The following is a 26,187-nucleotide window of genomic DNA, read 5'->3' as shown; positions in this document are numbered from 1 at the left end:
GTGGGTGGGCCTATCTGGCCAGATGGTATTTTGGCTGCACAGCCTTTACACACACACATACATATACACATGTTGCTAGAATGCTGAACATGGACTACACCCCCGCCCAACAGCCCCAATCCCAAATGCAGAGTAGCCAGGCTTCCAGACATAAATTAAAAAATAAAAGAAAATAAAAAAAGAGTTGGTCTCTGGGAGGGAGAGCTCATGCAGAGATGAAGGCAGAAACCCCTTGGGAGCCAGGGCCAAGAAGGAGAAATTTCTGCTCCTTCCCTCAGGAGCCCCACTCCCTGGGGGCCTCTGACCTAAGACAGGGTCATTAACACCAGCCATCAGGCCTCCAGCCCCATTAATGTCCAGTCTCCCGACCTATTCAATGGGCCCCCATTTTTCCCACCACAGCCCAAGGGAATGGCATCCTGGGGGGTGGGAAGGGGAGGGAGTGGGTGCAGACTGCAGGTCTTTAGCTGGCTTCTCCAGGCTCCAGGTCTGGGTCAGGAGACCCCACACACTCCTTGCTGAGCCGCACAATTTCCTGGGACAGAACTTCCATGTCCTAAGAAACAAACAAGCCATCAGGGGCCAGCTGTGCCTGGCCTGGGATGGGAAGGGACTTGGAGAAGCTCACAGAGCCTCCAGCAGCAGGCTGGGCTCGGAAAAGTGAGAAAGGGCAGGGAGCCTCTGGAGCTATGGACATGGGGGTGGGTCACCTGCTGTGGCACGCTGCTGCTGGAGGACACAACAGCCACCCTCACCACCTTCTCTTCTATTAAATGTGCACTTGTTTCTCAAAGGCAGGAGCTGGGTTTGATTCCTTTCTGACTCCCCCAGAGATGGAGGAAATATTTGGGTGGCAGTTGGGCAAATGGACATATGGGGGGAGGCATGGGGGATCTATGATAGGCAAACAGATGGAGGCCAACAGGTAGACAGGCAGGTCACTGGGTGGGTAGGTGAAAGGTAAGACAAGGGGTGATTGACGAGGAGAGAGAGAGACACACAGAGAGGGTGCACGGTAGGTCAGGAAGTGGGTGGAAAGACATGAAGCAGATGATTAGATGGGTAAATAGTAGGATGGGTAGACGGACAGATGGGCAAATGGTTGGGTGAAGGTGAGTGTATGAATGGATGAATAGGTGGATGGAAGAACAGAGGTACGAGTGAAAGACTAAACTGATAATAAGTTGATTGGAGGATGGAAGATGCAAGCATGAAAGAGTGGTTGATGAATGGGTGGGGGATCGCTAGGAGGACAGGATTGGGTGGGTGGACTGGGGACTGGCAGATGACCCAGGGGCTGTGTGGCCAGGTAGGCAGGTGGCTGGATGGACAAAGGGATAGGCTGGTAGGCCACACTTGCCTTGTGCAAGTGCATATTCTTGGTGAGCTGCTCCTCCAGCATGTTCTGCAGCTTCTTGTTCATCTCCCGAAGGTTCTCGTCACCTGGCTTCACTAGGTCTCTCAGGACGCTGCCCAGCCCGCTGCGGTCTGTGTGGCCTGCTGCCACAGACACATCTGCAAGGGCCCAGGCTGAGAACCACCCCCTCGGCAGAGCCAGAGGAGAGACGAGCAGAGCCAGAGAAAAGAGGGAAACAGAGTGGGGGAGAAGGGAGGGGAAGAAGCCACATTATGTAGGGGGTAGACACTTTGACATGTGAAACCTAGCTTTGTCACTAGCTATGAGACCTTGAGAAATAGGGATAATAACTACCTCATGGAACCAGAAAAATGCATAGGACTGCATGTGAAGCACAGAGTACACAGTACACCCTCAGTGCATGCCAGTCAGTATTATTCTGATTAATAAGGAAAATCAGTGAGAGAAGAAGGTCTCAAAGAAAGGAACAAAATAAAAAGACAGGGAGAGAGGGAGAGGAAAGAGGAGAGAAGGTAGGGAGACGGGAGGGAGAGAAGAGAGGAGGAGAGAGACGGGGAGGAGAGGAAGAGATAAGGACCCCCCACAAAAAAAGAAAATATATGGAGATAGAGCTGGCGATTAGCTCAGTTGGTTAGAGCACAGCCTTATAACACCAAGGTCATGGGTTCAGATCCCTGTACTGGCCAGCCGCCAAAAGAAAAAAAAAAAAAGAAAAAGAAAATTCATGGAGATAGAGCAATATAGACAGTGAGAGAAGATGAAGGAGGGGGCAGAGAAAAGGGACAAAGGAAGAGAGAGAAGAGGAAGATGAGACACGGGGAGAAGAAAGGAGAAAGAAAAGGACAGAGAGACACGCTAGAGAGTGGAGAGATGACAGAGACACAGAGAGAAGGGGGGAGCGCAATAAAGGGAGAGCTCCCCTAATCTCCCCTCCACCGGTCATGGCCTGATCAGTGGCTTCCCTGAGTTCCAAGGGGAGAGCGAGAGAGAAGCCCCAGCACAGAACAACAGAGAGGGAGGGGCAGGTGAAGGCCAGAGCAGGGCTGAGGGCTGGGGAAGTGCACTGACCAATTCGGCTGTCCATGACATAGGTCTCAATGATGGCGCTCTTCCTGCAGAGGTCCTCAGCCATTGAGGCGCTGCTTACCTCTAGGTGCTTCACCTGCAAGATGGCCCAGCCCACCTCAGACCCCTCAACTGCACATGCTCACACATGAAGAGGAGTCTGGCCAGACGACCCTCCCCACCCCCCACCATGGGCACTTCAAGCTGGGATGAGCAGGCAGACACAGCACCTTCTCCTCCAGCATCCATTTCTCCTGCTGTGTCTCTGCCAGCCGCTGAAAGAGCTCAGCCACTTCCTCATCTGACAGCTCTGCTGGCCGAGGGGGCTGGGCCTGAGGACTGCTGGATAAGGACTGCAGGAAAGAGGGGGGAGAGGCCCACCCCAGACGGGAGTCAAGACTGATAAGGAGAGCCAGGCTGAAGGTAGGTGGGGGAGTGTGTCTGTATTCCCCTCTGCCTAAACGGGGGTAGAGAGTAACCACCACATCAGAGCTGTATTGAAAGGATTAAAGGAGATCCTGTAGCAAATGAGATTTCACTTCTAGCTGATGGGGAAACTAGGAAAAAGAGGAACAAGCTAGATGATACCACCAGGAAGCCAGCAGAAAGATCCAAAAGGTGGGACCCTTCCTGCGGGTCAACTGGGCTGATCTCTTCAACAAGTTGGTGTGAGGAAAAAAAGGGAATACACTGGATTAAAGAGACTTAAGGGACATAAAACAACCAGATATAACATGTGCTCTGAAACTAAACCAGCAATAAAGGATATCATGGAGCCAACTAGAGAAATCTGATTAAGGTCAAAGTATTAAATGAGATGAAACTTCATCAAATTGGGAAGGTAGAGAGATCAGCTGAACAAAAACAGGTTACTCATAATCTCATTTAGATTTTAAAAAGAGAGAGATGTGGAAGGGTATGAACTAAGAATTTATAATGGTGATCTCTGTATGGTCAAAATGTGATTTTTTTTTTTTGTCTTTTTTCGTGACCGGCAACGGATCGCAACCTTCAGTGTCGCGCCCGTACCGGACCGGGACCGGCAACGGAATCGCAACCCTCGGTGTTGCCCCCGCTCCTTGCTCAGCCAGTGAGCGGCCGGTCTGCATGTGGGATCCGAACCCTCGGCGGGAGCGCCGTCGCACTTCCCAAGCGGCGCACTGTAGCAGTGCACCACCGGGCCGGCCCAAAATGTGATTTTTTTGATATTTAAATTTTTAAAAAATCTTTGCTCGTCTGTGGGTTTTTTTTTTTTTTTTTTTTTTAAAAGATGACCAGTAAGGGGATCTTAACCCTTGACTTGGTGTTGTCAGCACCACGCTCTCCAAGTGAGCCAACTGGCCATCCCTATATAGGGATCTGAACCCGTGGCCCTGGTGTTATCAGCACCACACTCTCCCAAGTGAGCCACGGGCCGGCCCTTCGTTTGTGGTTTTTAAAAAATTTTCTATAATGCACATACTATTTATGGGATAATAAAAAATGTTATTTCCGAATAAAAGTGGCTGGTGAGGAAGCTGACCTGAGGATGGCAGTAACATTGAGTGATCATTATAAGTTGGAAAAAGGAATCTCCTACGTGGATGGTGCACCTACAATGAACCACATACTTTATGGCGCCAAGAAAGGTGGAATCGGCCACAGATGATGAAACAGAGGATCAGAGAGAATGATTGGCTCAATCCCCCATGGAGCAATCTGAATCCAAGTTGTAAGTTTGGGGAGAAGATGACAAGAAAACGTTTGTGCTGGGTTCAGAGTAGATGGTTGCAGGTGAGGGGAAAAGGGCGGGTCCCAGATTTGGGGTGGTAGAAGCTGGGGCTGTAGGCCCTTCCTTGCCCCTTACCCTGGCTGGAACGGCCGAGCTCTCCTTCTCCCGCAAGATCTCCCGGTAGCTGAAGGAGGAGATGCTACTGCTATCCCCTGTCTGGGTCCGGGTTGGTGAATTCATCTCTGAAAGAACCAGCTCCTCCAGGCCTGGGCAGTGGAGGGAAGAGAAACCTGAGCCTCAATCCCCCTGGGTCCCGGGGTAGCAACCAGGAGGAAGAGGCAGAAATAGATTTGACAGAGATGAAAAGAGGCAAAGAGACACTTGGACCTGGGGAAAGGCAGAAGCAGACAGTAGGACAGGGAGAGACAGAAATAGAAAAAGGAGCTGCCTCTCTAGGCAAACACACATAACAGCAGAGAGTCAAAGTTTAAGAGGCCGGAAGAAAGACAGCGGTGTGGTACACATGGGTCTCAGTGGCATACGCACTCAAACTCAGGGTAGAGAGAAAGGAAGACAGACAGCTGAAGAGGACACAGGGCACACCCACATGCAGAGAGAGCACCAGAGAGAACCAGAAAGCCAGAGCAGACAACAGAGACAAACAGACACTGGAGAAAGCCACGAGTCAGAGCAGAGACAGAAGAAAAGATGGAGACAGACTCTCGTAGCCATGCACCTAAATCTCAACTTAATCTAACAGACAAGGAGAAGGTATTGTACACAATACTAATCTGTTCCATGATTCTTACATCAATCTACAATAAAACAGAAACAAAACTCCTCCTTTATAAAAGGAGCTTACTTCAGAAGACTGAGTGCCTCAGTGAGAAACTGATTTGATGAGAGAGACATCTGTTTTGCCATATCATTTAAAACATGGGCACTGGGCTGGCCAGTTGGCTCAGTTGGTCAGAGCGTGGTGCTGATAACACCAGTGTCAAGGGTTTGGATCCCCTTACCAGCCAGCTGCCCAAAAAAAAGAATGAAAAAAACACAGACATTGAGCTTGAGCCACTGCTGTTGCAGTTGCTCCTGGGTGTCAGGGAAGGGGCTGACACCACATCCTAAGGATTCTCCAACAAGGGCAGGGTGGCTCAGTGGGGTTCCATGGGTACCCCAAGTTGGAAAACAAGAGAGCAAGTTTTCTCTAAGTCAGTGAGCTAAGAGATGCAGCAGTGCCATTACTGCACCTTATTTGTTTGAATGTATTTATAAGCCATCCCCATCTTTAAAAAAGGCCAAGTTTTTTTTGTGTGTGTTAATGTCTTCTTCCTTAATTGGCAGAAATAACGTGGATTGGATTAGCTGTATAATGAAAACACTGCAGTGTTGCTGTGTGTGTGTAAGTCTGTGTCCCTAGCTCAACTGGGAGCTCCTGGAGGGCAGGGACTCAGAGGGTTTCATATCAGGGACCCTCGACTTGAGCGTGGGGATTTATAGAATGAGAGAATGCATACAGTAGATTTAGAAACACCAAGTGAGATGTGGGAGTGTGTTTGTGGGGTAGTGGGGAGACAGACAGAAGACAGAGAGAAAGAGAGGAGACAGAAGTAGAGAGAGAAAAAGAGATAAAGAGAGAGAGAGAAGCAAAAGGGGGAAGGAGAAAAAGTGAGAACTAGAGAAAGAAAGCAAGGAGATAAAGGCAGATACAGAGGAGAGAGAGAGAGAACAAAAAGACAGACATAAGCAGAGAGAGACAGAAAAAAGGAGACAGAGATAGAAAGACACAGATAATGCAGAGAAAGACAGACTCAGAGAGACACAGAGAAAAGGTAAACACAGAAAAAAGATAAAAGACAGAGTTCAAGAGGGACAGAAGAGGCAGGAGAGCTCGCTGAGGGGGCATGGGAAGGCCTTGCAGCCTGCCGACCCAAGCCCTGCCCCCCTGAGCCTCAGCCTCCCCTGCCTGTCCTGGTCCCTCACCTGAGCGGCTCTTACTGTTGGTGAGGATGTCCTGCAGCCGCTCCTGCAGTTTGTCTGCCCTTTTCCGCTCCAGGTGCAGCTGCCGCTTAAGGTCCTTGAGCTGTGGGGGGACCGGGGGCAGATAAGGGCTGAAGCCCAGTGGGCCCCTAGGTGGGGGGGCCTCAGGCCAGGAGGGGCCATGCTTGGGCACAACCCCACCTTACCGCAGCACTGCCCTTCTTCTCCAGGATCCGCTGCCCATCTACTGTGTCCTTCACCTCCTGTGGGGTAGAGGAAGCATGGCTGGTGAGTGCCCCCACCCTGTCCCAGTGCTGCACAGTGAGGCCCAGGACTGTGGTTGGGGCCATGGAGGTACCACTGACCTGCTTCAGGCTGCTGATGGTCTTCAGGTGGCAATCCCGCTCCTCCTGGGCCTGCTGGAGCTGATCCCGCACACCCTGTAGTTCCTTTTCTTTACCCTGCAAAGCAGAGAGTGGCTCAGGCCTCAGCTTGGGAAGACTCCATCCTCCCACAAGGGCCCGTCACTGCCCGGAGAGGGGAAGACCATCGCACCTTCAGCTCGGTGGCATGCTGCTCCTGACACTGCTTGAGGGCTTCCTCTTGTTCCTGCTGCTGCTGCTGCAGGGATTCCTACGAGACAAATCCCAGGTCTGGCCAAAGCCCCTCAGAAGACATCATGCCCAGTTAGGGGTTTAGAGACTGCAGCAGGGCCTGAGGGTATGCGTAAAAGACCCCCTTGCAGGGAACACCACATGCCCCTACACAGTATGCAGAAGTGTCACATCTTGGGCTGCGCCAATTATGTCTCAGACCTGGATTTGCATTTATATTTCTTTTACTTAACAAAACATAACACAGCACTTACTATATGCCAAGAATGTACTAAGGATTTTACATATATTAACTCATTTTCTATAATCCTCCCATGATACCTAGAGAGTAGGTATTATTGTTATTCCCTTTCTACCAAGGATGAAAACAGGCCGCAGAGAGGTCAGATAACTTGCACAAGGTCAACCCAGGCAAACAACTGCCTCCAGTCTGTGCTCTTCACTGCTTGCTGTATGATGTCACCTCTCATGTATTGTCATGAGTTTTCCAGAAAATGGCAATAAAGGTCTTGTTCAAACAAAATCAGTATATTACAATAATTTCCTGATACAAGTACAGTTTCAGGAGGAAGCGGTGCTTTTTCAAATTTCCAAAGGCAGGTGGCCCTGCACACCTGACATTCTGCCCTCTCTGTTGGCCATCCTCTGATGCCCCCCAGAGGGGAATTGTGGGGATACCCACAAGTCTAGGACATCTCATGAAGTTCCAGGGCCTGACTACTCCTGCTTCCCTGGTTCAGCATGGGTTCCCCCCAACTGGCCTCTGAGCCTCACCAGGCACCACCAACTCACCTCAGCTTCCTTCAAGCGCCGTTCAAACCAGCCCTTGGCACCATCCATAGAGTGTACCTGAGCTTGAAGTTCTTCCACTGTCTGCTGGAGATTCTCCAGCTCCCGTGTTCGGGCCTGGGAGGGGGCAGACTGTCATGGTAGGCCAGGCAGGCAGAGTAGGCACTACATACATGCCATCCATTGGCCCATCAGCAGTGCTGTAGTCCCCAGGATTTAGATGAGGAAGGGCATTGTCATCTACCCACCCACCTTCTCCTCCCGGATCTGCCCACGGAGCTCCTCCTCCTGCCGCTTCTTGTCTTCATGCAGCTCTCGGAGCTCACGCTCATAACGGGCACGCACCCCCAGCACCTCCTTCTCATGCTGTAGTCGGACTGCTCCCAGCTCTTCCTTGTGCTGTGACTTCTCCTGCAGCGTCTCCATTGCTAACTCATCCAGCATGGCCTTCCGCTTCTCAGCACTCTGGGGGCCAGGAGGGAGGGCCAAGATGGCAGTCAACCTCCTCCCCCAACACCAAAAAAAGCCCACTGCCCTCTCCCCATCCCCAAGGAACTAGCCAAACTCCACCCCACCAAACTAGCTAGGTTACTCACCCATCCTCAAGGAACTGGTCACTTTCTTCCCCCTCCCATTCTCATGGGTTTGTCCTAGAAACTGGTCAACCATGGAACTATTCAACTTTCCTTCCCCTCCCATTCCCATGTATTTTGCCACATCACCTCCCTCCATCCCATGGACTAGGCCAATCCCTAACCCCCATACCTCCCCGCTTTCCCCCTGTGTTGCCCCACCTTTCGAGCCTCCTGTAGTTCCTGGGTCAACTGCTCCTTCTCCTGCCCTATTTCCTGAAGTTGTTCCAGCAGCCGACTATTGGCCCGTAATGACTCCTAATCAAGAGCGAAGGGGATGAGTTTGATAAAGACCTCCAGTAGGTACCAGTCACCCAGGACCATCTGGTAGACCATCTCCCTTCCCCCTGGTAAAGTGGGTGTTATGATCTCAATTTCTGGATAGGAAATATGGCAGAGACTGCTAGTTGCTCCCCAGTATTCATTCTCCCCTACTTCCCTAGCAATAGAATTTGTAACTGGGCACATGGTTATCTAGCAGATGTTTTCCCTCCTCCCTCACAGTGAGATGTGGCCATGTGATTAATTTCTGTGTGTGGAAGTGGTGACTGTAATTTAAGTTATCCTCTTACAGGAAAGGGTCATGCTATTTCCTGCTCCCTTCCCTCCTGTCTTCCAGATGGAATGCAAACATAATGGTGGGGGAGCTTGAGCAACCATCGTGGATGTCAAGATAGAAGACTTATGTTGAAGGTGGCAGAACAGCAATGGAGAAAGACCCTGTGTCATTGGTGATTGGAAAACCATCATTCCATCCCTGAACAACCTAACTGGACTTTTACATGAGAGAGAACTAAACTACTATCTTATTTAATCCACTATTATTCTCATGTCTATTATGGAATCAGAATGGATATGCTAACTAACGGAAGAGACTCAGTCTAGGAAAAGTAAAATGACTTGTCCCAGGACACACAGGTGATAATAAGTTAGGGAACCAGAATTAGAACCTTGGTTCTCCTGAGTCTACAGTCTTCCCATTACACCAGTACTAGGGAACTAGCAAAAGACAAGCCAGAACCAGAGGTGTCACCTGGAGCTGGGAGTTGAGGTCATCTTTCTGTCCCATGAGGTCCTCGTAGTCGGCCTGCCACTGCTGCAACTCAGCTGTCAGCACAGTGGTCTGTTCCAGGAGCATATTTAGTTCTTGGGTCTTTGCTGTTTGGATCTGGAGAAAGTGGTGGTGATGGGAAGCAGAGTAAAAAGGGCCCCAGGGGCCAGGCATAGGGAGAGGGCCCCCCAGTTCCAGGGAGACAGGGAGTTAGGTGGGAAGAGAACCAGGAAAAGAAAGAAAATTTCAAACAGAAAAACAATGAGGGGAATGGATAAATGTGGTATATTCATATAATGGAATACTATATAACAATAAAAGAACAGACTCATGTTACATATGGATAAACCTCATGGATATAATGCTGCCGGAAAACAGCCAGAGACAAAAGAGTGTCCCATTCCATTTACATGAAGTTAAAGAACAAGCAGAATGAGTCTATGTTGCTAGAGGTCAGAATAATGGCTACTTCTGGGGAGTACTGACTGGGAAGGGGTAAAGGGGACCTTCTGGGGTACTGCAAATGCTGCATTATCTTGATCTGGGTAGTGGGTACATGGACAGAAAGAGAGAGAGGAAGATGAGAGGAAGATGATTCACTGAGTGTACACTTAACATTAGTATACTTCGTGCACTTTACTGGAGAAAAACTAGAATGCAAGAGAAGCAGGGATGGATGGCCAGAGAGAAGACCGCTGGAAGCCAACAGAAAGAAGAAACAGAAACAGAGGCAGGAGAACAGCATGGAGTCCAGACCCCACCTGCCGGAATTAGGGACCAGAAGCAGAGGGAGATGGGGGAACTGGGGAGGGCTGCCAGGCGTCCTGTACCTGCTCCAGGGCAGCCAGGCTAGTCCTCAAGGCATTGTTCTCAGCCAAAAGTCCTTCCACTTGTTCCTGCGCATCTGCACTCTGGATGGACACCTGGCCCCACCCCCACAACAGGTGAGAGCAGGTCTAGAACAGGATGACAGGACCTACCCGCAGCCAAGAAAGAAAGTAGACAGACAGACAGACAGAAACCCCCCCCCCCCCACGCAGCCAAGAAAGAAAGGAGACAGACAGACAGAAACACACACGCAGCCAAGAAAGGAGACAGACAGACAGACAGAAACACACACACACACACACACACACACACACACGGACTGCGGGAATAGGAACCCTGCGGCCTTGCCTGCCTGTATAGTAAACACAGTAAACACTCAGGCTGTCTCACCCTCAACCCCAGCTCCCTGAGCCCGTCTCACCCTCAACCCCAGCTCCCTGAGCCCTCCCAGTACAACATACCTGATCTTGTAGGGCTCGCAAAGCTGCCGCATGCTCCAGGCGCTCCCCCTGCCTCTGATCTCTTAGCTCTGCCAAGCTCTGTGGGGACCAGGAGGTCAGGGGGGCCTACCTCAGCCTCCCCTGGGGTGCACATAACCATATAGACTCCCTCTTTGACCACCCAACAAACAGCATGCCCCTAGCACTTGTGGGTTTCAAACTACCCAGCCATCAGAGATTTCAGGCTCACCCAGACTCCAAGCCATTATCCCAGGGGCTTGAGACACACTAGACCCCTCGATCCCAGCCTCCAAGCACCTCAGACACACCTAGGCTCCTGGCCCTAGCTCCTGGAAGGTTCAAACTCACTCAGCCCCCATCCACAAGAGGTTTCATACTCACCCAGATTCCAGCTTGAGAGCCCCAGGATTCTCAAACACACTCAGCCCCCATGGATCTGAGATGCAGTTAGCACCCAGGGACTACAGCTTCACCCAGACTCCTGACCACAACCACCAGGGATTTTTCACACTTACTCAATCCCCATGTCCCTACCTCCCAAGAATCTCGAATCCACTCAAACTCATAATCCCAAACCCTAGAGGTCTCAGACTCATACAATCTTCTAGATTCTAGCTCCTGGTCTCAGACTCACATCCCCCCTGTCCCCACCACCCACCTGTTACTCTGGTCCGTAGTCTCAGGGGATCTTCAGACCCAGCTAACCACCAGCTCCTGGGGCTCTCAGCTTTACCTAGACTCCTGTCCCAGCTTCTATGTCCCCAGCTTCCAAGGGCCTTAGACCCACAAGCCACCATATCCTCCGTTCCAAGGGACCTTAAACTTGTCCCTTCTAGGGGAAAATCCAGAGGCTTTAAAGTTATCAAGCCCTCAATCCTCAGGAACCTCAGACCCACCTAGACTTTTGTTCCAGCCCCTTGAGGTCTCAGGCTGACCAGCTTTTTGTTCACAGCCCCCAGGTCTCAGGATTGCCCAGCCACGTGGTCCCACTTCCTAAGTGTCTCAGGCCCAAACCAGTCCCCAGACTCTGAGGATCTCAAATGTACTCAGCCTCCAGCCCAACTGTCTCACTCTTGAAAGTCTTGTATCTACCCAACTCCCATGTCTTCAGCCCCTGGGAGTCTCAAATTTACTGACATCCCAGCCCCTAAAGATCTCAAAGTCACCCAGCTTCCAGGGAGTTCAGACTCACCCCAATTCCTGGTCTCAGTCCCTAATGACTGCAGACTTATCCAGGCTCCTGTCTCCAACCCCAGGGAATTTCAGATTCATACAAACTTGTGGCACACAACCCCCAAGTCCTCAGCCCCCCGAGATATTCATGCAGACTCCTATCCCAACTCCTAGGGCTCTTGGGGTTCCCTGGCTCCCATTTTCCTAGCTCTTAGGGGACCTAGGACCTATCCAGTCCCTGTATTTCCAACACAGGAAATCTCAGACTCCCCATCCAGCCTCCGTGGACCTCAGACCTCCCCAGACTCCCAGCCTTGGTCTCTACCACAGGGATCTCAGAACCCAGCCCCTCTCACCTGATTGGCAGCCTCAAGCTCCTGCTGTAGCTTCTGGGTTTGAGCCAACTGGGCTTCCTTCCGCTGCTGTAACTCTTCAATCTTATTCCTATAGGTGATGGGGAGGAGAAGCATTGGGCATGGCTTGAGGCCCAGTCTCCCGGGTCTGCCCCTGTGGTCTTCAGTTAATTCTGCTGGGCACTGTCCCTGTTGTCCACCAGTGCCCCCAATCCTAGCAGTTACCTGCTGTCATTAAACAGTGTCTCCTTCTCTGTCTGCAGACGGCAAAAACTGGGCACAGAAAGACAGACGTAGATGAGTCAGTTCCACAAGTCAATCCCCCTACTCCCCCAAAACCCCTAGAAAAAAGGAACTTACCTTTCTTGTTTCTTTTTCAGTTTCTCAGAGAGCTGGGGGAGGGGGGTGCGGTGAGGGAAGGTGTGCAGACAAGTGATAATGAGAATAGTATTAATAATAAAGACAAAACAAACTTAATATTTGTAGATACTTCTTACTAAGGCCTTTCTGGAAGCCAGGATTTATTTATGTTATTTTGTGGAATCCTCAAAACAGCCCTGAGAAATGAGTACTACTGGTTTTACAAATGGGGAGACTGAGTCTTATAAGGGTTAAGTAATTTGGTTGCCCAGCCGGTGAGCAGCAACAATATTATCTCTACTCAGATACCTCAGGCTCCAAAGCCCAGCACTTATGCCCAAAAAACCATGGCCAAACGCCATGTCATAGAATGGTTAGGCTGGGGGACCTGGAAAGCAGGATCATGACTGGCTGCCTCACCACTGGGCCTCCAGGTCCCAAGATAAGAGCCAGGAGGAGTCTATAAATGTTTGAATGAATGAATGACTGGGCAAAGTTGGGAGGAGATAGAAGGGACGGTGCATGCTACTCAAAAGACATAGTGAGACCACATTAGTCTGTTCCATATTGAAAGCCACTCTGAGACATAAGTATGAGTATCTCCATTTTACAGATGATGAAACTGAGGTTTTAAAAGGGTACAATTCTCTTTCTGCCCTGTCAGAGGAAGCCCAGGTAGGGAGTGGAGTGGGGCAAAGTTCAGGGAAAAGCCCAGCAGCCCCACCTTAGCAAGTTCCTCCTGCAGCCTGGATGTTTCAGCCTGTTTTGAGCTCTGCAGGGGAAGATAAGAGATGGGGTTGTTAGCAAGGATGAGGGAAGGCAGAGGCCTTCCGCTGCCCTCCTGCCTTCCTCAGCCCACAAGAGGGTCATGTCACAGACATCTCCATGGGACCATTCGCAGAGCTAAGGCATCTGCCTGCCTCCAGGTATCCCAGCCCCAATAGACCCAGATTCACCTCCAAGTCTTGCAGTTGCTCCCAGAGCAATCTCTTTTCCTCTTTCTCCATTTCCCATTTCAGCTCCACCTCTGCCAATGGCATGGAGGCCAGGACAGTGGGGGCCAGGCCCCCTGGGGGGTCCCTATGGCCCTCACTGATAACTGAGGACCTCCTGGCCTCTTTCTCACAGCGCTCCTGCAGGGCTGGTGGGTAGAACAGGGATAAATGATGGATGAGGTTGTCTCCCTTGCCATGCCTCAAATAGAGGGAGAACGGGCCTCTGACCCCTAAGATCACAGAGTTTCTGCCCCAAATAACCACAAGCCTACAAGATGAAGCTTCAGTCCCATCCACCCCTCTCACAAATCTTTTAAGTCCTACCAACCACTAAGATCCTGTCTACCATCAAATTAGCCCAAGCTGGTTTCCCAAAACCCATTCTCTCTCTTTTCTTTTCTTAATTTTTCTAATTTTGTTTATTTTATAGCAATTGTCATGATTAGAGAAGTAAATAACTCATTTAAAAACCTCCTCGGGGCTGGCTGGTTGGCTCAGTGGACTAGAGTGCAGCCTTGTAACACCAAGTTGAATGGTTGGGATCCCCATATTGGCCAGCCACCAAAAAAAAGCCCCCCCAAAACCAAAAAAACCTCCTCGGGGCCAAAAGATGCCAGAGAATTTACAAACACATGGGGAGTGGGGCGACAAGACATGATGATCCAGGGTTCTGGGGCTGGGATTCCACCCAGGACCCTTCCCCAGACCCCAAGCCAGGCTCGGATGCTGATGCCCACCACTAGAACTGTCCCACCAGTTACAGCATGTGCTCAGGGAGCATTGGGCAGCCTTGGGGACCCTGCTTGGTGGGCCTGGTGGGAGACCCGTTAGCTGACCTCTGGCCCCACCTGCCACCCAGGGGGCTCCCCACACCCCGCAGGCCAGCTCAGAGGGGCCTCTCGGAAACACTGAGTGACAGGGGGCAGTGTGGGGGACACAGCGTCTGGGACAGAGGTCAGCATGACCCAGCCTGCCCGGGGTGGGACAGACACACACAAGCACACACGCACACATGCACGCACACACACAGTACCTTCACAGAAGAATCACAAGGGGGGAAATATTTTTGTGTGTGTTTTTCTTTTCTTCTAAGTTTTCATGACTACGGTGTTATTTTTTGCTTTTATTTTTTGTTTCTTCGACAGTGACATAAACTGAGGTAAACATCTGTGGCCAACACCTCTCCTAAGGGGCAAAAGGTCCCAATCTGACCAGCAGAGGCAGTGGAGACAGCAGCAGCAGCACCAAGCCTCATTCTCAATCCTCCAAGCCCTACCCACATCCCTCCAAGGTCACACCACCATGCTCCACCCCCTACATACAGCTGAATCCCTCCTATAACCTCCTAATTCCCACCCACATTCTACCAAGTCTCCCTCCTGATCATTAAACCAGTACCCACCACCACACAAGCCCCAGCTGCTCTCAAAGATTCACACACCAAGGCCCTTCCCACACGTTACCAAGCTTTCTTTCAGCTTTCATCCCACACCCCACTTACAATCTGGGCTCAGTATCTTCCCAATGCTCCTTTGTTCACTTTCTCCACTTAGCAAGTATCTCCTTTTCGACATTCAAGATGCTAATCTCTGACATTTTCTAGGTACCAGGCACTGAACTAAACGTAGAATGATAACACCTCTTATCTCTACTACAATCTTCCAGGCAGCAGACATCACTATGTGCGCTGTGTAGATGAAGAAGCTTTGACTCAGAGAGGTGAAATAGCTAGCTTGTCCAAAACCACAGACTGGTCCGTAGCAGGGACAAGCCTCATTCTAAAGCCCTCCCCCTTCCCCTGAGAGGACGACAGCCTTGCCCTACTTGAGTTTTGAGGTCCCCACATCCCCAGGAGGGCCTCCATGTACCTGCCACATTTTTCTGCAATGCTGTGTTCTCTGCCTGTAGTCTCAATAGCTCCCCATCCACAAGGGGCCCAACTTGGGCAGTCCCTGCTCCAGCAATCCCATCCTTCAGTTGCTGGTTCTCCTGCTCTAGCTGTTCCATCTGGCTGCAGAGCTGAGCAGGGGAAGAGAGAGGTGGCAGAGAAGCAGAGAATCAGAACAATATTTGCTGAAACATACATAGCACTTGGCTGTGCACTTTACAATTCATTTAATTCCCATAGTGACCCTATGATGTAGGTGCTCTCACGCTTTACAGATAAGGACACTGAGGCACAAAGATGTTAAACAACTTCAAACTAACACATTTGTTAAATGGCAGAGTCAGAAGATGAGGATACTGAGAAAATATTTCCCCTTGCCCACTCCCAACCTCACAGATGCAATCCAAGACCTCAGGTTCCTCTGGAAGTTGTCAGCACTGTGGTAGCCTTACTGCCACCCCTCTTCTGTAGAGAGGTCTGTATCCTGGATCCTAGGCCCAGGGATAGCTCCCACTCAACCCAGACACCACAGACAGCTTTCGGGGCACTTCCAGAGCCAGCACTGCTGATAGCTCCCTTGTTGCCAGCCCTTGGCCTTGGAGAGGTAGATAGGGCAGATAAAACTAAGCCAGACCCCACTCAACTCCTGGCTAAAGGACAGCTCTCACAGCAGTCTTGAGAAGATCCCTTGTCCCCGTTTTCAGGTGAGAACACTGAGGCCCACAGAGAATTTTTATTTTATTGCCTGAGATATTTTCTACCCAGAACACTATTCTTTTCAGCCAGTTCTTCACACGACTGGTTTCTTTGCATCTTTCAATACTCTGCTCATGTCACTTTTAAAGTAGTATCACTCAATACTGAAATTCCAATACTATCACAGCCCTCTGTTCATTTCTTTCTTATTTAGCACTTATTACAATTAAATTTTATTTTGTAACAGAAGGTCACAAGCACAGATTCTGAAACAGGACTGCTTGGATGTGAATTTCCATGCTGTCATTTACAAGCCATGTGACCTTGGGACAAATTACTTAATCTTCCTGTGGGGCTCAGCTTTCCTCATCTGTTAAATAGGGATACTAATATCTCATAGGCTTGTTGCAAGGATTAAATGAGTGAATAATGAAGAGCACTTCAAATAGTGCCTGGTACACAGTACACACCATATAAACGTCAGCTATCACTATTATTATTTGTTTACTATGTTATCTTTTTCCCCATCCCACCCCAGAATGTAAGCTACCCAAGTGTGGACACCACTCTGTGCTGTTCACAACTGTATTTCCAAAACATAGAGCACATAGTAGGTGTTCATAACTACGAATTGAAGGACCAATTGAGCTGAAATGTCTTGGCAAATTAGGGATGGAGACAGGCTTTGAACCCAGATCTCTCTGTGAGCACTTCCAGTTTTGGGGAGGAGGTGGAAAGAGACTATGAAGGAGGTTTCTACACCTGGCCCAGTGCCCAGCCTAAGGCAGGCACAGGGAAATATGGGCTGGATTTACGGAAGAATGCCTGCACCTGCCTCAACCTGCAAGAACCCTGATACCATGGAGGCTGGAGGCAGGAAGCAGTGAGAAGCGAGGCAGTGAGGCCTGCAGTTAGTGAACACCAGGGGCTCTAAACTGGGGTCAGGGAGCGGGGGAGGAACTAAAAGTTATTGCTTAAAGGAGTGATATGGTAAGACCTGCAGGCCAGAACAACCTCTGGGGAGTGGACTGGTAGGGGAAGCTACAAGTGAGGAGACCAGGGAAAAGGGTAGAAATAGAGCAGGTAAGATATAGTGAGGGCTGAGACAGGGCAGAGCAACAGGACAAATATAAAACTTTTTAAAAGTCAAGAAATATTTTAGAGGGAAGACAAATAAATAAAAGGATAGTGGGCTGGCTGGTTAGTTAGTTGGTTAAAAGCGCGGTGTTATAACACCAAGGTCGAAGGTTTGGATCCCCATATTGGCCAGCTGCCAAAAAAAAAAAGATAATATTAATAGCTATCACTTCTATTTTTGATGCTATGTGCAAGGCTCTGTTCTAAGTGACTCAGATACATTTACTGATTTAATCCTAACAAAAGCCCTGTGAGGCAGGTATTGTTATTATCAGCATTTCCATTTTAAACATTTGGGAACCAAGAAATAGGCAGGTTAAGTGACTTGTTCAAGGTTACAGTTAGTAAAAGGTAGAGGAAAGATTTTAAAAAGTTTTTTTGCAGCTGGCTGGGGTGGGTATCTGAACCCGTGACCTTCATGTTATAAGGCTAAAGCTCTAACCAACTGAGCTAACTGGCCAGCCCAAGAGCCAACATTTTAATCTAGGCCTTTTGGCTCCAGAGTCCCTGTTTGTAACCACTATTTGCTAACACTGCCTCTCCTGGTATTGTACCTACTTCAAGGTTTCTTTTGTTTTGTTTTGTTTTTTAAGGTAAACACTATATTCTCAGGTGGAGCCTTGGAAATACCATTTTTGCTATCATCAGGCTTTTTTCCTTAAAACACACTAAAAACTTAGAAAGCTATTAACCATGGATACAGAAGATAGATAAAGGAACAAAAGATAATGTGTTCAACTGCCCAGTAGGTTTAGAAACAGCCAGGACACTAAAATCAGTGAGGAGATAGAATTAGCTGATCCAGGATGAATTATGTGGAAGAAGTAGAACCCCAGGCTCATGTCAGATGAAGGCAAGGAAGAGAAAATGGAAGCAACTCGAACATCTTTCCATACCATATTAAGAATAAGAACTTTACCGAAAACTCCCCAAAACCCTTAGCTCCATAGCATCAGCTCCAAATTGTACACATGGAGACTTGAAGCTCAAAGAAAAGGAGTGACTTGGCTGGGAACCAGCTCACCTCAGGGCTCAAAGCCTTCTAATCCCAGCACAGTGAGTAGCCCCATCTGTCAAATCACTGCCCCCTTGCCCCCCACAGCAATCCAGGACCTGTTTCAGCACCACGGACAGTGCTCCAGGGCCAGACCCTGTCCAACCACCCTCTGCTGCTGTCATTTCAGCACAGGTAGCCCCTGCCCCTCGTTTCCCCCTCAGCTATCCCGGGCCCCAGCACCTTGCTGAACTCGGCCATAAGCGTGCTGTTCTGCAAACGGAAGTCTTCCTCCTGGCTGTGCAGTTTTGTCTGCAGCATCTCATTTTCACTCAGCAGTACCTCGACTTCCTGCAGTGGCAGACATGGGCCAGGACTCCACCAGGGGCAGAAAGGATGGGGAGGCAGGGCAAAGAAACAGAGAGAGGGAGAAAATGACAGGAGGGAGGGGGGAGGAAGAACATAGGGTACAGAGAATGAAGTAATATAGGGAGAGAGAGACACAGGGAGGGATAAAATTAGAGACAGGGGGTGGAGAGAGACATGGGAAGGGAGAGAGAGAGACAGAGAGGGAGAGAGCCAGGAGAAAGAGACGGGAAGATGATGATAAGGGAGAGGGGAGATAGACAGATGGGGGAAAGGTGAAAGATAGGGAGAGAGGACTCAGGAGAGAGAGAGAGAGAAAAAGAAAAGACAGGAAAACAGAGAAATCAAAACAGAGAGAAATCAATGGGCAGAGAACAGAACAGAGAGAGGACAGGGGGTCAGGGAAAGAAATGAGTCAAGAAGAGATAGAGGAATGGGGGAAAGAGAAACAAGGAGTCAGAGAGAGAAAGAAAGAGAAAGCAGAAAAGAGAAAAATGATAACAGAGATAGGACCAGGGTCAGGGAGAGACAAATGGAAGGTTAGGGAGAGAAACAAGAGTCAGAGACACAGGAACAGGATGACAGACAGTGACAGAGAGAGACTCAGAGAGAAGGATAAAGAGAGAGAATGGGAGAAGGAAAGAGACATACAGAGAGAGGCACATTGTGCAAGACAAACACAGGAAAACAAAGACAGACACAGAAATACATGGCTGTGAGGTAAGTCACAGACGCAAGGGTTCACGCAGAGGAAGAAAGGCCAGGACAAGGAGATCCCAGCATACAGAAATATCCCTGCTAAGACAGTCTCCCAGACACATTTACCCACCATGGGTCCCCTTACCTGAGCTTTCTTGCTCTTGCTCAGTGCCTAAAGGGGGGGGCGGGTGAGAAGAGAGTTAAAGTGAACAGAGATGGACCCCCATCCCTGGGATATGGAGACAATTGTAGCAAGTGTGAAGGGGGGACAATGATGATAGGGGTTGCAGGATGGGAGTATCTTCAACCACAGAACTTATATGACAATTTGGAACCTACAGGAATGATGGAATGAACGAATGAGTGAGTGAATAAATGAATGAGAATTCTGCCTTGGTGCTGCAGCACACAGACATCATAATTTCCTCTAGACTCCTGAAGCTGGTCAGGGGATCTTTGCGTTGAAACCTTTATTAGGCTGGATCTCCCGGCTCAGAAATTGTGGCTTTGGGGCCGGCCCGTGGCTCACTCGGGAGAGTGCGGTGCTGATAACACCAAGGCCCCGGGTTCGGATCCCACATAGGGATGGCCGGTTAGCTCACTGGCTGAGCGTGGTGCTGACAACACCAAGTCAAGGGTTAAGATCCCCTTACCGGTCATCTTAAAAATAAAAAAAAATAAAAAAAAAAAAATAAATTGTGGCTTCATTGCTACATCTGTCCAAACACCTATGTGGATCCCTCCCATGCAAAATGGAAACTGCCACTCCCCTGCTAGGCAGCTGAGGGAATTGTTAGGATTGGGGAATCAGCACTCTACTAAAGAGAAGCCCAGCTTCCTGACTGCCATATTTTCTCCATTCTGTATGTCTTCATCCAACAGATATTTACCAAGCACATACTATGTATAACATTGTGCTATGCATGAGGACACAGCAGTGAAGAGGGAGACAAAGGAGGACCATAAACACCTTGAGGGGCCATAATAGGTTATATTCTTTTTCTTTTTCTTTTTAATTAATTTTTTTTTTTAGGTTATATTCTAACTCATCTGTATAGACGATCTGAAAGGTGGTTTTGGTCTCATTTTACCAACAGTACCAGAACAGGGATGGGAGGTAGGAGCACAAGACAGGAATGTGAGTGCAGGACAGTAGGTAGATTCAAGGCAGATTTACTGATAAATTTGACTTTTAAAGTTTGTAAATAAGAATGAGTAAGTAAATTGAAATTAGAAATGAATTAAGAGTAAATTTAAATTAATCAATAAATTAAGCAGGATTAGGTAAAATTAGCAAACGAAAGAGACTTCCATGAGAATTCTTTAAATGACTGCATGAAAACAGCATGTAACATTAGGTCTGGTTCATTGTAGGTGCTCATTGGATAGATGAGTGAGTCAGATGGGTAGAGGGAAGCACCGGTGAGTGGCTGGGTTGGGGGAGGGACGTACCTTCTGAGCTTTGCTGAACTCCTTATCCAGGAAGGCGACCTTCTGTCGAAGACTGACAAGTTCTGGTGTGGGAGAGGAGGGAATCTTAGCCTCAGGCAGTGGCAAGGAGCTGAAAGGTCTTCCTGCCAGGCTTCCAAGGGAAAACCTGCCCCCAAAGTCACCCCCATCTAATGAGACCCTCTTGGCTCACCCACACCATTCTTGCGTAGCTCATCTGAGAGCTGGTAGTTGTTTGTCCGGAGTTCCAGGAGCTGAGCCTTTAGGAGAAGCAGGGAAGGAAAAAGACTTGATCAAGAAAGTGCCCCTACCCCCACCATGAGGGACCCTGTGCCCTCCATGTGCCTCCTTAGCCACTCTTAAGACCTGTGTATGCTGCATCCTAAATGAGCTTCCAGGCCCTCAGCTCCTGTCCCACATTTTCCAGCTCCACTTAGAACCCCAGCCAGCCTCACCCCTCTATCTCCTTGCTGCTTCCATTTCCACCCCTCCATTTCACTCTGCACTAAGGCCATGACAGAGCTCTGACCCAGTCAGGCCCTTGTTCATGTGTGTTCTATGCCTCTCCATGCCCACAGGATGATGTTCCTCCTCATCATCTTGCCTGACCTCTTCACACACTGAACACTGTCAGGGGTGAATGTTATCCATCCTCCTGGCCAGACCTGGAGGACTTTTGAGGGTAGCGGCGCAGGGGTTTGCCTCCCTCCCTCTTTCCCAAGGGAAGAGGGTTTAGTATTTGCTTGCCCAACTTTCACTGAGTTAGGGGGCTTCCTAGGGTCCCCAACCCCCAGAGCTCTCAAAACATATCCAGGACCCCTTCAAGAATTAAGGGAGGCCTGGCTGGTTAGCACAGTTGGTTAGAGCTCAGTGTTGTAACCCCAAGGTCAAGGGTTCAGATCCCTGTACCGGCCAGCCACCAAACAAACAAATACAATTAAGGAAAAGTGAAGTATGGGCCATTCCAAACAGCACGCTCATCCCTACCAGCCCTGTAGGGCCCTGAGGCTGGTTTTTCCAGACACACTCACTGTCCATTACTCCACCAGGACCTTTCCCTTCCTCCCATGACACCAGCCTCCATCTCCCACCCCTTGGTGGTCTACTCAAGGTCAGAGGGCTTGGACTCTACAAAATCTTTCCTGCCCCTGTCCTCCCCAGGAACCTGTGACCTGTCTCAGTAAATCCTGGTTAAATTGGAACATCCTTGCACCCCCTTAGAGTCCCTGCCCAACAGAGCCCAGTGGTTTTGCCCTCACTCATGGTCCAGTGGGATCAATCTTCCTCACTCAAAGGTCCCCCCACACCCCTTGACACCTCCCCATTCATGATCCAATGGGATGGCCCTACACCCTTCAGAGTCTCTACAAGGCCTTGGGTAGGCCAGTTGGATTACTCTCACTCACTTAGAATCCCCCCCACAGGTTACAGTGGTCTTCCCCATTCATGGTCAAATGATCTCACCCTTCCATCCCCAGTGTCCCTCACACAGAGACAGCTGGTTTTCCTCACTGAAGGACCAATAGGATTACCTGTCCTTACTCAGAGTTCCTCACTTCCCCCCACAGGACTCTACTCAAGGTTTTCCCCTCTCAGTCTCCCCAGTGAAGAACTCTCTCAACAAGGGCCCACTCAAGGTGCAATGCTATGGCCTTTCATCCCGCCTCGGAATCCCCTTCAAAAAAATTAAGTGGTCAGAGTCCCCAGTCAGGGTACCTCCCAAAAGTCCAGTACCTCCCCTCCATGCAGTCCAAGGTATCACTCTTAAACTTCCTCTGGTCCTCCCCCCAACAGGGATTAGTGGTATTACCCATTCAGGGCCTTCTTCACCCCAGACCTAATGGGATCACCCCAATCATGCAATGGTACCGCCCCCTCAGGATCATTACAGCCTCTTCACCTCCGCACACGATCTCTACCTCCCAGGAACAATGAAAACATCTGGGGTCTCTCCCCAACCCCCTGGCATAGTGGTATCTCCCACAAACTTTCCACCTCCCACCGGCTAATGGAACTGCCCTCTCAAGGGCTCCCTCCGCTGTGACGCAAACGGCCCAATGCCCGCTTCCTTCCTTTCCGGACAAAGTGGTTTCGCCCTCTCAGGATCTCCTTCCCTCAAAGCCCAACATTATCATCAACCATCTATGGTATCGCATGCACGGGCTCAAAGGTCTCGTCCCCTCCAGGTCTGAGTAAGGCATCGCCTACTCAAGGAGGCTCTCCCCCACCCACAAGGCTAACAGAATCCAACCTTCAGAGCCCAATAGTATCAAGGCATCCAATAGTCTCACCACTCAGAGCCTCAGTTTCCCTTCTTCAAACCAACTCCTTAAACTCGGGGTCCATCCCATCTAACCCTTTCTCAGAGCCGGTGGCACAACCCCTCTCTACCCCGCCCCCGGGACGCCCAGCCCGGTGGTCTTTCCCACCGCGAGCAGCACCTGCATCCGCTGAAACTCCTCCTCGGACAGAGCTTGCGCCATGTTCCTCCCCCCATCCCCCCTGCCAGCTTTCTGCGCAGACGCACCGCGTGCCTCCTGTCAGTATTAAGGTCGGACCAAACCACTGGCCAGGAATGGAGGAGGAGGAACCTAATTCAGAAGTTCAACATTTTGGAGATGGAGAGAAGAGAACAAAACCAACAGGTCAGACAAATTGTAACTTAGTGTTTTGCCATCATGTAAGTCATCTAACCTGGCTTTTGAGCTCTTATAGAGCACCCATTATGGTGAGACATTATGGCATCCCTATCTCATGAGTGGACTCGTTGCTAGGGAAGTGTTTGCCGACGGAAAATCACCCTTCCGCGGTACTCCTTTAATGAGAATGGTGACTTAATAACAAGAGGAATGAAAGCGGAAGCTTTGCTTTGGGCTTGTTCCCGCCCTCCTCCGGGTGACCCCGAAGGGGAATCCCACCTTTTGTGAAGCCCGTGGCCTTTTTAAAAAAAATGATTTTTTTAAAGATTTGACACCGATTTTATTAACTTGATGCTGTACATCACGTTAGGTAAAGGACATAGCCGCCAATAAATTTAAAATACCCTAGAGAAAAAAAATTTTTAAATAAATAAGTTAATATCTGAGAGAAATGAAGGGAAGTGAACCAAACGAAAGTCCTTCATTTAAAAAACAAAAACAAGCCAGGATGATGAAACACCAGGAACATTCAAATAAGTACTAAAATGCACTATAACCCTCACCGATCTGAGAGTAAGAAATGGTATCTCAGTATAGGTTTATTTTTTTCTTATTTTCATAGGAGCAAATGATTTGCCTGTGCAGCCAGGACTCTTTTTTTCTTTTGCAATTAAAGGAACTTTACTGAGCTACGCTATCTTTTTATCTACCTACCTACCTATCTCTCTATATAAATGAACCCTCTTTTATTTGTCTGCAAAACATCAGAGACAATAAACGCACCCTTTTTAAGGGTACAATTCAGTGAGTTTTGACAAATGTATACAACCTTGTAACCAACACCACAGTCAAGGTACAGAATATTTCCATCACTCCCCAAAAGATTCCTTTGTGCCCCCATACCAAACTGCACCCCCACCCCCTACTGCAGGCAACCGCTGATCGGCTTTTTGTCATGTAGATTATATATTGGTCTTTAGTAGTGTTTCCTGCAAATGGAATGACACAATATGTACTCTTTCGTGCTTGGCTTCTTTCACTCAGTATAATGCTTTTGAGATTCATCCAAGTTGTGGGTATCAGTATTTTTTCCCCCATTATTGATGAGTCAAATTAGTATGGATATACCACAATTTATCTATTCTCTTAGTGTAGTTTTAATTTGTGTTTCTTTTATGAGTGAAATTGAGCATCTTTATCTTTAAGGACCATTTTAACATCTTTTTTTAAAATGTGTAAAATGTCTGTTCACATCCTTTGCTCATTCTTGCTGTTGGCTTTTTGGTATTTTTTCCCATTATTTTTCGAGAGTTCTTTGTATACCTGTATTAGGGACATTAACACTTTACTGTAATATATGTTGCATATATTTTCTCCCAGTTTGTCAGTTGTCTTTTGACTATATTTATGATTCTAGGAGCTAGGAAATATATGTATGTGTACTAACCCATGTATACTTTATACACACATAACTATACTTATTTCTCTGTGTATCCGTCTGTATGTATTTTAAGGTAAACATGAATTCATACTGATATTCCAGTACCACATGCTTTATTCTAGCCTTCCCTTCTTGCTTATTTGTAGCATCCCACTCCAACAGTAAGAAACCTGGCTCCAACCATCCACCACCCACTTACTTAATTGTACGATCCAGTATACATGTATAACAGTGTCACAATTATTAACCCATACGCCTAGGGGAAACAACTTTACCAAATAGAGTTAAATGCTTTTGTACAGTTCATTTTGTCATTAGCCTTGGAATTTCCAGTCCATTTTCCTTTTTTTGTGACCGCTCTCAGCCAGTGAGCACACTGGCCATCCCTACATGGGATCCGAACCCGTGGCCTTGGTGTTATCAGCACCGCACTCTCCCGAGTGAACCACGGGCCGGCCCCCCTCCTGCCCACTTCAGTGAGGTTAGGTCATACGATAATACAGTTAGATTATGTTGTTACAGTATCCATTCCATACTGGAATTCCATCCCTAACTTCCTGGTTGATTTTTAAATTTTGCATACATTGAGATGCATTTTTGTGTGCGCTGTAAAGATCTATGGGTTTTGACAAATGCATTTTAAAGTTTTCCTCACATAGGTTTTGTTTTTGTTTTTGTTTCACATTTCTTGTTAGGTTCATTCCTAAGTGTATTATTTTCTTTGTTGCTATTGTGAATGGGGTTTTCTCTATCATTGTATCCTCTAACTGGTTACTGTTTGTATATTTAAAGGCCATTGATTTCTCTATGTTAATTTTATTTTCTTCCACTTTACTGAATACCTTTATTATTAGAGTTAGTTTTATCATTGATTTTCCAGGATTTTCCAGGTACAAAATCATATAATCCGAAAATAGAGATATTTTTATTTCTTCTTTTCCAATAAATTAGACTGCTTCTAATTGATTTATCTTGTCCAGTTACCATTTTCCATTAACAAGAACCAGGGCCTCTTGGAGAAAGGGCTGATTCCAGGGCTGGGGCAAGGAAAGTACAAGATTAGCTCTTGTTTTACCATCCATTGAATGAATTTGGGTTTTTGTTTGTTTGGTTGGTTGGTTGGATTTGGCAGCTGGCCAGTACAGAACCCCTGACCTTGGTGTTACAAGGCTGTACTCTAACCAACTGAGCTAACCAGCCAGCCTAGCCATGGAAAGAATTTGAATTAAAAAAAAAAAATCACGGGCCGGCCCGGTGGCGCACTGGATAAGTGCGCCGCTTGGGAAGCGTGGCGGCGCTCCCGCCTGAGGGTTCGGATCCCACATACAGACCGGTTCCCGATCACTGGCTGAGCGAGGCGCGGGAGCAACACTGAGGGTTGCAATCTCGTTGCCGGTCCCCGGTCCGGTACGGGCGCGACACTGAGGGTTGCGATCCGTTGCCGGACACGGAAAAAAGACAAAAGACAAAAAAAAAAAAAAAAAAAAA

General features: G+C 48.6%; 1 protein-coding gene across 1 annotated transcript; it reads right to left on the bottom strand.

Moving 5' to 3' along the window:
* GRIPAP1 (GRIP1 associated protein 1) lies at positions 1 to 23,132 on the bottom strand. The gene is made up of 26 exons (XM_008571417.1): positions 23,061 to 23,132; positions 20,813 to 20,879; positions 20,623 to 20,684; positions 19,316 to 19,342; positions 18,349 to 18,456; positions 15,259 to 15,409; positions 13,352 to 13,536; positions 13,120 to 13,167; positions 12,396 to 12,427; positions 12,261 to 12,308; positions 12,039 to 12,126; positions 10,510 to 10,587; positions 10,051 to 10,143; positions 9,203 to 9,337; positions 8,332 to 8,427; positions 7,790 to 8,002; positions 7,541 to 7,654; positions 6,690 to 6,767; positions 6,500 to 6,595; positions 6,341 to 6,397; positions 6,138 to 6,237; positions 4,290 to 4,420; positions 2,674 to 2,796; positions 2,447 to 2,540; positions 1,361 to 1,515; positions 1 to 556 (listed from the first exon to the last, which is right to left on the bottom strand). The coding sequence occupies exons 1-26, from the start codon at positions 23,100 to 23,102 to the stop codon at positions 464 to 466; spliced, it is 2,514 nt and encodes an 837-aa protein (XP_008569639.1). The 5' UTR covers positions 23,103 to 23,132; the 3' UTR covers positions 1 to 463.
* Positions 23,133 to 26,187: the final 3,055 nt, after the last annotated feature.

The sequence above is a fragment of the Galeopterus variegatus genome, unplaced genomic scaffold, assembly GCF_000696425.1.
Source record: "Galeopterus variegatus unplaced genomic scaffold, G_variegatus-3.0.2 Scaffold688, whole genome shotgun sequence".
Classification (NCBI taxonomy): Eukaryota; Metazoa; Chordata; class Mammalia; order Dermoptera; family Cynocephalidae; genus Galeopterus; species Galeopterus variegatus.
The sequence above is the reverse complement of the archived record's forward strand: the minus strand, read 5'-3'. Positions and strand labels throughout refer to the sequence as shown.